The following is a 13,653-nucleotide window of genomic DNA, read 5'->3' as shown; positions in this document are numbered from 1 at the left end:
CGATGAACTTCCGAGGTCCCTTCCAGCCCTAATGTCTATGAAATCTATGAAATCTAGTTGCCTTCAAACCATGCCATGAGGGAAATGACCCAGAGAATAGGTGATCCATAGATTTGCAGTCCAAAAGAGAAGAAAAATTGATGCACCCTACTTCAAGTGGGACATCTACTTGGTGGGACAAGATGTCCAATGATGAAGTCCCTCCACATGCTGATGGCATATCTATTGAGGCATTAATAATGAAGGCCTGTTCCCAAGTAACTCTTGTACAGTGAACTGAACAGGAAAAGGGTGCATATAGTTCTCAAGAAAAACCTTCAAGGGCAACCTAGAGGCACACTTGACTGAGTGCAATCTCTTTTGAGTTAATTCTTTTGAGCTTTTGGTTGAAAAGAGGTGGCATCAGAGTGCCAAAGTGCATATAGGTCTTTTTTGAATAGCCATAGTATGCCCTTGGGCAGGGAAATATGCAAGTGAAGGATGCAGTAACAGACTGGTTCGTGTGTTGAATTAACTCCCAGTGATGACACAATGTTTATATTCTGAACTGACATTCTGCCTGTCCTTCCCAGTAGTGTGTAAAGGGTGAAAAATACTTACTTGTGATAAACCTTTCCTGAACGTCAAAAGGATGGGATGAGTCCAGATCAAGTCTCTAGGTCCAAATCAGGACTTAGGAAGAACTTTAAGTGTCTAAGTCACCAAGAGAATTCAATAGCCACAAAACAGTTTAGGTACCTAGATTCATTAGGAAACTTTTTTTGGCTAGAAAAGGCCCTTGTGTACCTTAGTCTCCAATTCCATAGGCAGGACAGAGCATTAGGCCTGTGCAAAGCAGCTACTATTTGCTTCAGATTCAGCCGATTTGGGGGACAGTGATTTGATTCCATGAGTCAAATCACTGTCCCGAATTGACTTGGCCAAATCTGATTCCAAGAGTTGGATGCTGCCAAATCTCCAAGTCACACAGGCCCCATCCCCCACTCGCTCTGCCAGCCCCGGTAATGGCTATCCCACACACCCCAGCTCCCGACTCTTTGAAGAAAAAAGCCTCCACTCACCAGCTCCTGCCTGGTGGGGGGCGATCCCCACTACCTCCCACTGCCCCATGCCATGTGGGGGGGCTCCCTTTTGCTGGCCCCCTTATATATGAGCAGTCTGAATCCTGAGATGATGAAAGCCCCTGCCTTACAGCCCTGAGTCAGATGCCTAAGCTCTGTGAAGTGGTGTGGGAGTTCATACCAGACATACCCTGCAACTAGCATTTCCTGTTGGCTAACTGGATTGGCCTGGGAAAGCACCTGTTGTATAGAAAGTATAGATGTCTACCCTGTCTATCTGAATCATCTTCCCGGGGCTGTACACCTAAATTTTAGGCATTGTAATACCTAAGTGGAGGTACATACAAGATTGATGTGGATTTGGCCTGATATTCCTAGTCTAATATATTTAAATCCAAATTATTTATTTAAACACCAAGTTACTGAAGGGAGAAGGAGGACTGCTTGTGTGGAGTGCATGCAAACTGAACGTTTCAATTTCCCTCTCCCTGCTTCTTCATACTGTCTGCAGCAAATTGACAGGCAGTGCATTCATTGCAAACCAGGTCATTTCTCACACCTCTCTCTGTCCCCTCTTGAACACTGAAAGATTGCTGCCTTTGAAGCAAGCAAGCCATCAGGGAGTGTATCTTCCCATCAAGAAAACAAAGCCTCTCATTCGCTCAAACTCTTCTTGAATAGCTTTTTGCAAGGAAGGAATGGAGGGACATTACCAGCTGACCTGCTGATTAGTTCCAAAAAGTGCTAAGTGGACACTGTCCTGTCTGCCTTTATTCCAGTGAAATTGGAGAGACACACACACACACACACACCCCTCAGCATTAGCTAGCATGGCCAGATGCCAGCTGGGGTCTGTGCTGCTGGGGTCCTTGCTGTGGGAGAGGAGAATCCCTGCTTGAGCAGCAAACGAGAGAAAGGTGGGGCAGGGGGATGCCAGGCAGACACTGCTGTCTCCTGGCTGCAGTCCCCCACCCCCTTCTCAGCTAGTCAGAGCTCCAGCTAGGGAAGAAGGGGGAGGAGACATCTCTGCTCTCTGGAGTAGACAGCTCAGCCCAGCCCAGGGCTGAAAACCATGCTGGGGGACTCTGATTTAACTTAAACCAGGAAGGGGTCTGGGCCAGAATTTCAATAAACTGATTTAATCCAAATCAGTTAAGTCTGATACTACATTCAACCAGGTTTATCTTAAACCAGTTTTGGCTATTTTGAAACTAGTTTATGTGCACTGAACTTGTGTTCTTTTACAGGTTTAAGCCAGTTTCTGATCACGTAAACCAGTTTATGTATAACTTCTGTCCCTAGCCCTTTACTCTAAGTGATTTGTATTACTTTAATTTACAATAATTTAATTATGGGCATATTTTTGTCTTTGTTAAATTAGGTAGGATATTACATTAAATTAAACTTTACAAGAGGAAACAGCATAAACGATTGTGGTATGCATACCTGTAGTTTTATACACAGTTTCCCTTTGTTAATATTTCAAGCACATTAAATATTTGAATGAGTTGCTATAAGATAACTTGAAAAAATAAAGTTCTATTCCTTGGCAATTTCACTGCAGTTATCTATATTTCTTTTCTGTGTTTTTAAAAGCTATTGTATGCAACCAAGATTTGTATCACTCAGAGTTCATTTATTCTTGTTTCCTGCCTCCCTCCCTGATGTCATTGTTATGAGCTTTTGATGTCACAATTGGTTGATGTAAGGAGGACACCGATAACATAGCTGTGTTGTATCCTATGTGGAATAAGTGGATGATGCATAAAGACTATCCAGTTTCTGTGCAAATATCAATAGTAATTTTAAAAAGTGAAAGGAAGCAGACCACAGAAAACTGTGAATGGGTTTCAGTAAGGTTTTCCATGAAACACCATTGGGCCCTTAATGAATGAAACCTGTTAGTTTGTTAGTTAGTTTTTGGGGGTTTTTTAAAGATTTTGTTAGCTACAGAAAAACAGAAAAAACTCTCTTTAGAGGTTATTTTTACTTCATTTGTTTGCAAAAACCTTTCTCAGTTTTATGTTTGTGGAAAAAGAGGTGTCCAGTGATTCAAGTGTTAATGTGAGACTCAAGAAAACCTGGGCTGATTTCCTTAATTCATCACAAACTTCCTGTGTGACTTTGAACGTGTCATTTAGCAACTCTGGGCCTTGGTTACTTAAATGTCTAACAAGAATAAAGCAGAGCTCTCTTACAGGCATACTGTGAGGAGAAATGCATTAAAGGTTGAGGCACTGAAATACCAGTGACAGGAGCTATATGTGTCTTACAGATGTATAGTATTCTGTCAGTGCTTCTAGGATACAAGTCACTGTCACAGCGGGGATAAAATGTAGAAGTCCTGCCTATATCTTGTTCTAGGCAGTGTGCTACACTCCCTTTTCATTCATTGCTTAAGAATCATTGTGGTTTTTATATGAAAAGTCATAATTTTCACTATAGGATTATAATACTTTGGCATCATTATCCTGAAAGGCATTTTTTACTAGCTAGGATTGTATTTCACTGAAAGAGCAAAAATCTTAGTGATCCTTGCCATCTAAGTTTTATAGCTTTTTATTTTGTATCACTGTTTCTCAGCCTTCTTGGGTTATAGTTGCCTCTAGCATCTCAGTATATTTTCCATAGTTGTAGCAGTCAAGTAGTTGTAACAGTCTAATTCATTTGCCTAAGAAATAGTTCAATAAAAAAGGTTTCCTGATAACAAATTAGAGTAATTACTATGTAGCTGCTCAGTGTTGGTTTCCCTTATCATGGCATTCTTGTATTTGCTTTACTCTCTACACGTTGGTTCAGACTTCTGAAACACTGGATGCATCTACACATGCATTTACTCCAGCCTAGATTTACTCTGGTGTAAACTAAGCTGGAGTAAGAGTTTTTAGGCAAGCATCTACCCATACGGGCATTAGGGAGAAGATTTGCACCCAGTTCCCTGCAGCCCTGCAGTGGGCCTCTGCTGTCAACAGGGGAAGCTCCAGGGTCCCACTGGGTGTTAGCCCAGGGGCTGGTAGAGAGCACCAGGCCAAGAAACATGGGGCTTGGAAAAAAGCTGCAGGGGAGGAACAGGCCCCAGCCCCCTGCCCCAATCCACCAGTGGGGCAGCTAGTTTCCTGCTAGCTTCCCCACTGGCAAATCAGGACAGGGCACTGGGACCTACCCCACCCCTGCAGCTCTTTCCAGGCCCCATGCCTTGATCACCCAAGCAGAGGTCTTGCATCTCCCTGTTGCCGGGGCAGTGGGACATAGTTCTTACCCAGGCTCCTGTGCTTCTGGAGGCAGGGAGCTATCTCCTTCCCCCTGGTAGATGGCTGCCCAGGAGCAGATTTTGCTTTCAGCCAAGCATCTACACAAGTGCTATAGTGCAGTTACTAATCCCAAGTAAATTTGCTACTTGGATTTGCAGGAAGTAAATTTACTTGGGATTAGGGAGGTTTACTGCAAAGTAAGCATGTGCACATGTAGATGCACATGCTTACTTTGCAGTAAACTATGCTAATGCGAAGTTAAGCATCTCATGTAGATGTGCCCACTGTAGATTAAATAAGATTCAAATATCTTTGTCACCTGTTTAAGGCAACTGTGATTTCTGTAAATATCTAAGGAAGACATATAGCTTGACATCTTGGCTAAGTACAGACAGTCAAAAAGGCCAAGGCTGAATCAGTTCAATCTTTGAAGAATTATTTAAACTGCATAGATTGAACCAATAAGCAAGTGAACAGACATTCACTTTTGATTCCAGAAATGCAGTCACATACCTGCAGTGGCCCAGCCCAGAATTTGGGGTTGCTTGAACATGCGTATCTTCTCAGTTGGAATAGACAGCTTGGGCCAAGGCTAGCCCACTTACCCTGCAAGGGAGCGGGGGGGTGTGGGCAGGTACAAAGCATCCTGGGATGCTTGGGGACTGTCAGTTAACTTGAATCTGGAGGTGATCTGGGACAGAAGTTCAATAAACCAATTTGATCTAAATCACTTAAGTCTGATACTACATCCATCCAGGTATATCTTAAACCAGTTTTGGCCATTTTGAAAGTGGTTTATGTGCACTGAACTTCTGTTGTGTTACAGATTTAAACTGGTTTCTGATCACTTATACTAGTTTATATGTAATTTCTGTCCTAGTTCTTGTGCCCAATGAACTCAATGGGAGTTTAGCTACTACTTTATTGAAGCCAGGATTTCATTTATGTCATGAGATTCTAATGAAATATATAAACCTAATGATAATGTAATGTATGCTAATATGCAAAGGGCATGTTTCACCACAGTGGATATATTGACATATGCCCTTAAAGCTATGTGGTAAACTCTGGCACAGTTTGTGCTGGAGTCAGCTGCACATGCACCAGTTTGATCTGGGGCGGAGCAACCCTGGGCTGTCACAGAGTCTGGGGGGTCAGACCCTGGCTCTGTGGGGTCTGAGCCTGGCGTTGGAGCTGGCTGGGGCTGAGGGTGCTAAAATGTGGGGCTAGGTGGCAGGCAAACCCCACATTTTAGCACCCTTGTACCCCAGCCAACCCCTGTTACCGTCTACATATGCATTTCAGCGCATGTAATTACTCCTCCTTAGGAAGGTACTGTTCCTGAGAGTACCATCCTACAGTGTAGTTAAACATTTACTGCACACTAATAGTAGCTCATGTGTAGATAGTGACACTTTACTGCAGAGTTAATTAGTCAACTCCGTAATAAAGCACATGTGTAGATGCACCCAGTACATGCTAAATGGACCAGTACAAAGGACTGGGTGTCAGTGCCGCCTCTTTTGTGAGACATAATGGTAGTTTATTGCTAAATGTACAGGCTATATACCTATCCATTTCCTCATGCTGCATTGAAAAAACAGCCTTAGGAAGTACTTTTTTGCCACATTATATTCTTATTGGCATGGGAGAGAAACACCTGCAATGGAGAGTTCCATCAAGTTTATCTCGCCTCAGATGTGAGCGAAGTGAAAATTTCAGAATCCCATAAATGCTAGAGAAAGTGGTCTTACCAGTGTTAATAATGGAAGTGATTTTGATTGTATAATGCAATTTTTCCCCCCAAAATGTTAGCATTTCATTTCTGAATGCAGTGCTTCTAATGCAGCATGTCTTTAGAGTCCTCCATGTTGTAGAGTGTGAAAATTAACACGATTTTTTTATTGTGGTCCTTCCCCCCAAACTGTTTTATTGCTCCTAAGAAAACAGTTGCATTGCAATGGAAAATCTATTCTTGGGTACCTGTTAAGATCTAGCAAAGTGTGGCTTTATAACTTTTCTCAACTAAGCTTTTGCCTTTCCTAAAAGGACTGTTGGCTGACAAATTTACAGCAATCTGTTCTGTATATAGATTTTAAGTTTGGTAACTAATGGCTAAAGCATGAAGGGAAAAATCTGTTCTATTTACTGGAGAATTTACAAGTACCACCTCCCTACATATCGTGCATTTTCCCTTCTTTCTCTTTTCTTCCATTAAGTTATTCCCTAAATGCAATGATAGCACCTTGTTACTAAGAGAATTACATGCAGTAGGTGTTGGATGGGTCTTTCTATTGCTGTGGAATCCAGCTGAGTTTTTTAAAAAACTGATTAAGTTGTCATTCTTTTCCTGTTAATTTTCTTTTACTGAAGTTGTTCAAAAGCTAAATCTAAATAGATATCACATTGACAAAAATTTGTACTGGTTTTCATTAGCCTCAACTGTCAGTTACAAGATCCACAGCTTTGTTGGCAGTTCTTCTGTGACTCTTTTCCCTCAGCATCACAGCAGTATTATTTTTCCCTAAATGTGTCCCAGTGTTTAACAAATGGGTGGAAAGTCTGATTTTGAAGGCAGTTACATGCTGCATCCAGGCCATTATCTTTTGGTGAGATGTGGTGTGGAATTTTGTTTAATGTTTTTAGGTACTCCATGTAATCTTCAGAGAAGCACTGCATGTTTGACTGCTATTTACTCCACTGTTGAAAAAACTACCTAATAATTGCAGAACCCATGGGATTTTCTATTTGACATGCTGTAGACTTGATTTAGCAAAGTAAAGTTCAAGTTTTACAGTGTGATGTTCTATGTTCTAGGAATGTTTACAAGGATTACCGTTTCCTTGAGCTAGCCTGCGACTCCCAGGAGGAGGTGGATAGCTGGAAGGCATCTCTCCTGCGAGCTGGTGTCTACCCAGATAAATCCTCAGTAAGTCAAACAGCTTGCTAGTTTTTTCAGTAGCTGCACTAGCTAGGACTTGGAAAAGTCTTCCTTTCTCTTTCTCATTTTTCTGGGAAGAGATTTATTTGTAAGCTCTGTCTGTAGATGTCTAGAAATATTATGTATTTTTGCATGGCTATAATTGAGCTCACATCTATGGCTTTTTTTAAAGGTTCATCATCAAATAAATTAATGTAAAATTACATTCTGAGTTAAGTCATGACAAATAAACCCTCTGGCTAGAAGAGAAATAATTTTATTACTTAAAAAAAAAGAATCCTTAAAGACCTGAATAATAGAAATGATGCTCTGTTTTGGGTGCTTCCTCAACTTCACCAAATCTATTCATATTTTTTTTGAGATAAAGTATGGTTTGAAGCATGTATTTTTGCATATTCCTATTCTAGAACTGAAGGAGACATACCAATCTATCATGTGATTTTTATTTCACTGCTTCACCATCTGTTTCAGTATCTGAGGCAAATACCAACTAAGCCTTTCATGTACAGCTTTAATAAGATTATGAAAAATATTAAACCAAAAAAATCATATCAATTGGATACACAATACAGAAAGCTGGGAAATGAGTTTGTCAGACTGCCCTTTCACATTTTAATGGCCTCTCTCTCTTTTGTTGTTATTATTTATACATAGTTCTGGCAGGGTTTGGTCCAGTTTCTAAGGTGACCTCATTGCATGAGTCTGTGTAAGCTTCTAGTTCACTAAGTTTCTGGTTTCACTGGAGCCACGCTAGTACAGATTCCAATACGAGTGCAGAGTCCTGTTACAGGATGCCATTGTTGGTTAAAGAACCATTAGACCTATGCCTATTTTATTTTACAAATTTGATTTCCATTATAAGAGGCCTTCCTGTAGCATGTAGTATCTAGGACAGATCTATGGTAGCCCCTAGTTCCCCCTACCATGATGAAATTCCCAGAGGACTGGGTCAGTGGGAGAATTTTCTCTCTTTCTTTTTATATGTTTAGTATGCTTTCAAACTGTGATACTTGGCAGTTTTGCAGAAAAGATCTATGTTATTTTTCTGCCTTTTTCTAGTATTTGTAACACCTCCCAATTTGGTATTAACTGCATGTTTAGGGGAAGGACAGAGGGGCTTTGGTATCTAGTAAGGGTATATGAAACAGGCTGTATTCAATTCAGATTCAACCTGAACCGGGAACAGCGATTCAATTAGTTGATTCAGATCACTGTCCTGATTAGATTTGACCAGATCTGAAGATTCAATGCTGATTCAGAGAATCAGCAATTCAGACATAGACATAGCTTTAAATGTTTTTTCTACATACCTCTAATTACCAGACATGGCTCGTGAATGCTGCAGTAGTGCGGTGGAAGGAGCGTCCAACAGGAGCGCAGGGTCCTCCCACACCCCCCACCCTTTTGGTCCACTTCCAGGTCAACCACCAGGTGTGCAGGGAATCCCCCCTGCATTCCTCTGGCTTGGCAATCAGCTGTGGGGGGACCCTGGGTGCCCTCTCCAAACCCAGGAGGCACTCTGCCGAGCTGGGGGGCCGGAGGTTCCCTGTGTGCTCCCCAGCGGACCTGGAAGTGGACCGGGAGTGCTTCTGGTCCACTTCCGGGTCCACTGCCAAGCATGCTGGCCGCCCCCCTGTGCTGCCATAGGACACTCCATCTGCCCCAGAATCTCAGCATTTACAAGCCACTTGGTACCTTGGAGTATGTAAAAACAAACAAACAAAAAAAAACATTTAAAGCTGTGTCTATGTCCGAATCGCTCCAAACTGATTTGGAGGGTTCAAATTCAGTTCAGAGACATTAAAGGATCTCCTGATTCAATTCAGATTTGGGTGCCAAATCCAGCCGAATCTCCACCGAATCATATCAGCAACTGAAGCTTCACACAGCTCTAGTATCTAGCTGCCCTTTGGCCTTTGAAAGTCTTCCCATAATACATTGTTTAAACCTTCTTCATTAACTCTTTCACTTTTAATGCATATTGTTAGTGGTATGAATATATGTTTTCACATCAAGGGGCTCTCGCATCAAACTGCTCAGCAGTGCACTCATTTCATGATAGTTACTCCTACAGCCAGCTTCCATTCCTTCCTCTGACCAGTCAGCGCTCAGCGCATCTTCTTCATTATCTTCCACATAATGGTCCCTTCCTCACTGCTACCAGTCTTCATAGGACATGTCTCTGCTTTTCAGTCAAGGTTCTTTGAGTAGATGTGATATCTTTTATTAGGCCAACCGAATGTAATTATACCTGACCTCCTCATTCTATGTGGTATTGTACCCATGCATAGCTTTCTCATCATACCATGCTTACAGACTCCCAGAGAAGTATCACTTACCTGATTATTACTTTTCTATCCCCCTAGCTGAGTACACAGGTAAGATTTTTTTTTTAACTGGTTATATTTGTTGTTATTTGAGATATCTATCTGCATCTATTTATCTAATATATTGTATGTTCATTCCTGTCCTGTTTAGGTTTTTGTTCTTGTTGCCCTTGTTAGATTTTAAGTCCTTCAGGGCAAAGGCAATACTTTATTCCATATCTGGGCAATGTCTAAAAGCTATGGGATGCATCATAGTTTAAGTAGTTAAAAATTCAGATTGGAAGCACATGCTACAGTTTCTATAGTAAAAGGCAATTTATTTTCCTAATTCATACTTATCGTCTTCCAAAGGTATAGTTTCCAGCATAAATATACTTTTAAATATATAGAATACTTACAATTACAAAATAAATATTTATGGTCTGTGTTGTGCAGCGGTTCCGACAAGAAGATTGTAGTGGTTATTTCTGGCCTAAATTTATGATTTTACAAAAAGTTACTGTGCCAGTCAATAATGTATGAGATACCACAGTTATTTCTTAGCCGAAATATAGGGAAATAGCTCTAATATAATGATGTTATAATTATCGGTCAGTGGTGGCTTTGATGGTGACAGCTTATGCACTGTTTAATCTGTTTGCATATATTAGGTATATTTAAAACACTGTAAATACATGGACATGTATATTTTCTATTATGTAATGTTTAAATATTAAATAACAACAGCAACGCAACACAGTAACAATAGACGTCCTGTACCTAAAGTACATACTTAAACAAATCGTTTATACTGTAATACAATAAACGTTGTTTTCTTTCAATGGTAGTAATGCTATCAGTGTATGTACAGTGCAGTGTGATCTTCACAAAAGAGGCTAATTCCTGGCCTACCACATTTATTTCCTAAGCCCTTTACATGCAATAAAGTGGGTTCTCAGATATCAGTGCTTGGCAATTGTGATTAAAGGAAGATTTTTCAGGGGCAATTGCAGAATAATAAGATACTTTTGTTTTTAAAGGTTTTTTGAAACGGTTTCAGACATCTTCCCCCCCCCCCCCCCCCCACCACAACCACACTCTTTGTTTTCTCTAATTACCATTTACAGGGGCTAGGAAGTTAACTACCAGCCCTTTGGATAGAAGTAAAAACAGGTTTGAGAAAGCCCTTTGGATAATTCTCAAACCTTTTTTCATTTCTATAACAATAGATAGTATTGCGTATCAACTGAAGAATGCCCACAAGATTAGGAGAAGATCCTCTGAGTAAAATTTTTCATGCAAGTCCTTCATTTTAGTGCCTGGGGCAAGAGTAAATTAGTTCCCATATGAGGTCAGACATAGAAGAATTCAGAACTGAGAAGACCTCCACCATCTTGGTAACTCATGTACAGCATGTACAGTAACCACTTAAGCATCCATTAGGCCAATCTACCTCACAAACTGGTGCTTAAAATGTTATCCATTATAGCTTTGAGGATCTTGAAATGCAGATACAAGTGGTATATGCTGACTAAAAGAAATGCCTCTAACATTTAATGAAAGTCAGATCAATTCTCAGAACTTCTAGAGTGCCAAACATCACGAAATTATTCAAATTACTATGCCTTTGAAAAATAGCCAGTCTGGAGTACTCTTACCTGATATTCACTGAGGTGTTAACAGATTGGAATACAGTAACATATCCCTTGATAAGAATTGGCAGGGTAGGTTCTTTAAGTGGTAGCAGATTAACTAGAGGAAAGGGGGTGCAGCATTCTCAGTGACCTCTTTCCGTTATTCTTTACAGGATATGCCCACAGAACATGCTGGAATTGAGGTCCTGTTCCTGTCATTTCTAATGCATTTAAACTACCCAGTGATGAATGAATTAACCAGAGAGATTTCCCGAAGTGCTCATTCTTGCCCTAACGCTGCTTATTTATGGCACTGGGAGCTGTATTTACTGACCTCACTAGTAACACAGGCCAACATCATGCCCTCTAGAAAATGTCTCTGTAAAAGTCCACATACAATATATATCTTAATACTGGCTGCTGTGGTCAGTAAAAATAAGCGTTTTGCTTCACCGCGTCAGGACTAATACAGCTTTACCTCACAAAGCAATGCAGATCATAAAAATAGAACCCAAGCCCTGTAAGGTGTCATTTGGGGAGTCTGCTTTTGTTTCATGCTTTGTAGGATTTCTTGTAGACTTCCCTGAGCCTTCTTGCATAGGGCAACATCTAAATTTAATAAAATAAAATACTACTGCTACTAATCAGTTATTCTACCTATTTATTTAAATAAATTCAGGGGATGGTTATCAAACTGATCTTCCTAATCTTCATACTGTCTTCAGTATCATATCAAATAGAAAGTGTTATTGGAAAGCAAATGATTCCACCACATACTTGTAATTAAATCAACGAAACAGACAATCATGATCTCTAATGTTATTTCGTTGTGAAAAAATATTAAAAGATGCATCCCCTTTGACTTGTAAAATGGTCCATTTGTGAAGTGCCCACAAAACTGTTCTTCGTGTCAGTAGAACATACATCTTGCCTTTAGCAAAAGACTTTTTGGAATCTGATCTATTTACTTTTGTCTGATATAAGTTCATTTTTATGTATAGTACTCAAATACCATTCTAGTTCCTTGAAGTAAATCTCCCTTCTAATTTCCCTTACACCATTCAAAAATGCTGCAAAGTGGTTTTGGGGGGTTTTTTTGTTTTGTTTTTTAATCATTCTACCTACTGCACTTGCATACTAGAGTGATAAGCATTTTCAAAATCTTTGGAAGGGGAGGAAGTGAGAGAGAGGGGGAGGAGTTGCTGAGGAAGATGAAATCTGCTTAAAATTAGTTAGGCCATGAGCTGGGAGGAGATTTGCTTTTATGCTACAGGAAGAGTCACCTACTCTTACAAGTACACTGTCCCAAAGAACTAATATGTATTGTGAAGTTCATCTCCTAGGAGTTTGGAAAGGTCAGCAGGAAGAGATGTTGGGTGCTGCTGTAGTACTGCAGCTCACCTGATCTTCCAGGAATAAAGTGTCAATTGTGTGCTGAGGCTGAGAAGTTTTGAGCTGTGCTAGAGCTATACAGCTTTTTTGGGGGGGAGCTCCAGATCGGTGGTATTTCAGAAAGATGCTCTAGAACTTGGATGAGGATCAGCAACACTTCTTTTTCATTAAAACCACCTTCTTTCTCAACACTTCCAAACTTTTCTCTGAGAACATGAAATATTTTGGAGGATTTCACCATTCAGTTCTTTTTCTCATTTGAAGGCCTTGTGTTTTATGCAAATGCCATTGCCAGCAAGTGGCAGCAATTTGCACTCATTTCAACACTTTCTCTGCTGTAATTCCAAGGTTAAAAAATACAAACAAGTAGCCCCCCGTCCCTTTACAGGCTGACTTCTCTGTCTTCTGCAAGTTACAGCTATTTGTGACTCTCCAGGCTTTGGCACTAGTGATAAAACATTGGTCCTTAGAAATTAGAAATTGATTAATGGTGGCTTAAAACTGGAGCAAACACGGTGGTGAACGAAGCCTGCTTTCCACAACTGCCAGGACTATGCACTGAGCCTGGAATCTGAATGTCAAACTATGCCCTTTCATCAGTAATTTCTGTGCCGATGTACAAGCCAGCATGCACGCCCTTACTTGTGTGGCTTCTGCAAAGCTGAGAAGAGTAATAGTAGAACTTTATATTATTTACTGGATTCACCAGATCTGCTCCAAACACATGTTGCTAGCAAAGCTATTAAGCAAAGAGCTGCCATTTTTGTGTTGTCACTCTTCTGCTGATACTCATTTGCATTGTTGATAGTAGTAATGATGACTGTTAGGTGAAGCAGTTCCTGCCTCTTAGTAATGCAAGGAAACAACATACTTGCTCATCCTGGGTTCTTATGTGCTATAAACAAAATCAGGGAGTCACTGTTTTGTTTGCCTGAATGAGTATCCTTAACACATTAAATGTTACAATCTAAGTATCACTCTAGCTTTTCCGTCACACACACACACACACACACACACACACACACACACACACACACACACACACACACACACACACACACACACACA

The 13,653-nt window shown here is 40.5% G+C and overlaps 1 protein-coding gene across 13 annotated transcripts in view; it reads left to right on the top strand.

Annotated features, from left to right (window-relative positions):
- Nucleotides 1-13,653, top strand: part of DNM3 (dynamin 3) — a 330,309-nt gene that overhangs the window by 249,935 nt on the left and 66,721 nt on the right. For all 13 annotated transcript variants that reach the window (XR_002100165.1, XR_002100164.1, XM_019530783.1 and 10 more), the window contains one exon: nt 7,130-7,241. Coding sequence is in view for 11 of the 13 variants with exons in the window: in XM_019530783.1 (XP_019386328.1) it covers nt 7,130-7,241 (112 nt within the window). In the remaining 2 variants the exon portion in view is untranslated. The remainder of the gene's footprint in view (nt 1-7,129; nt 7,242-13,653) is intronic.

The sequence above is a fragment of the Crocodylus porosus genome, unplaced genomic scaffold, assembly GCF_001723895.1.
Source record: "Crocodylus porosus isolate Cpor-Errol unplaced genomic scaffold, CroPor_comp1, whole genome shotgun sequence".
In the NCBI taxonomy this organism is placed as follows: domain Eukaryota; kingdom Metazoa; phylum Chordata; order Crocodylia; family Crocodylidae; genus Crocodylus; species Crocodylus porosus.
Note: the sequence above shows the minus strand (reverse complement) of the source record. Positions and strands in the feature narration are given on the sequence as shown.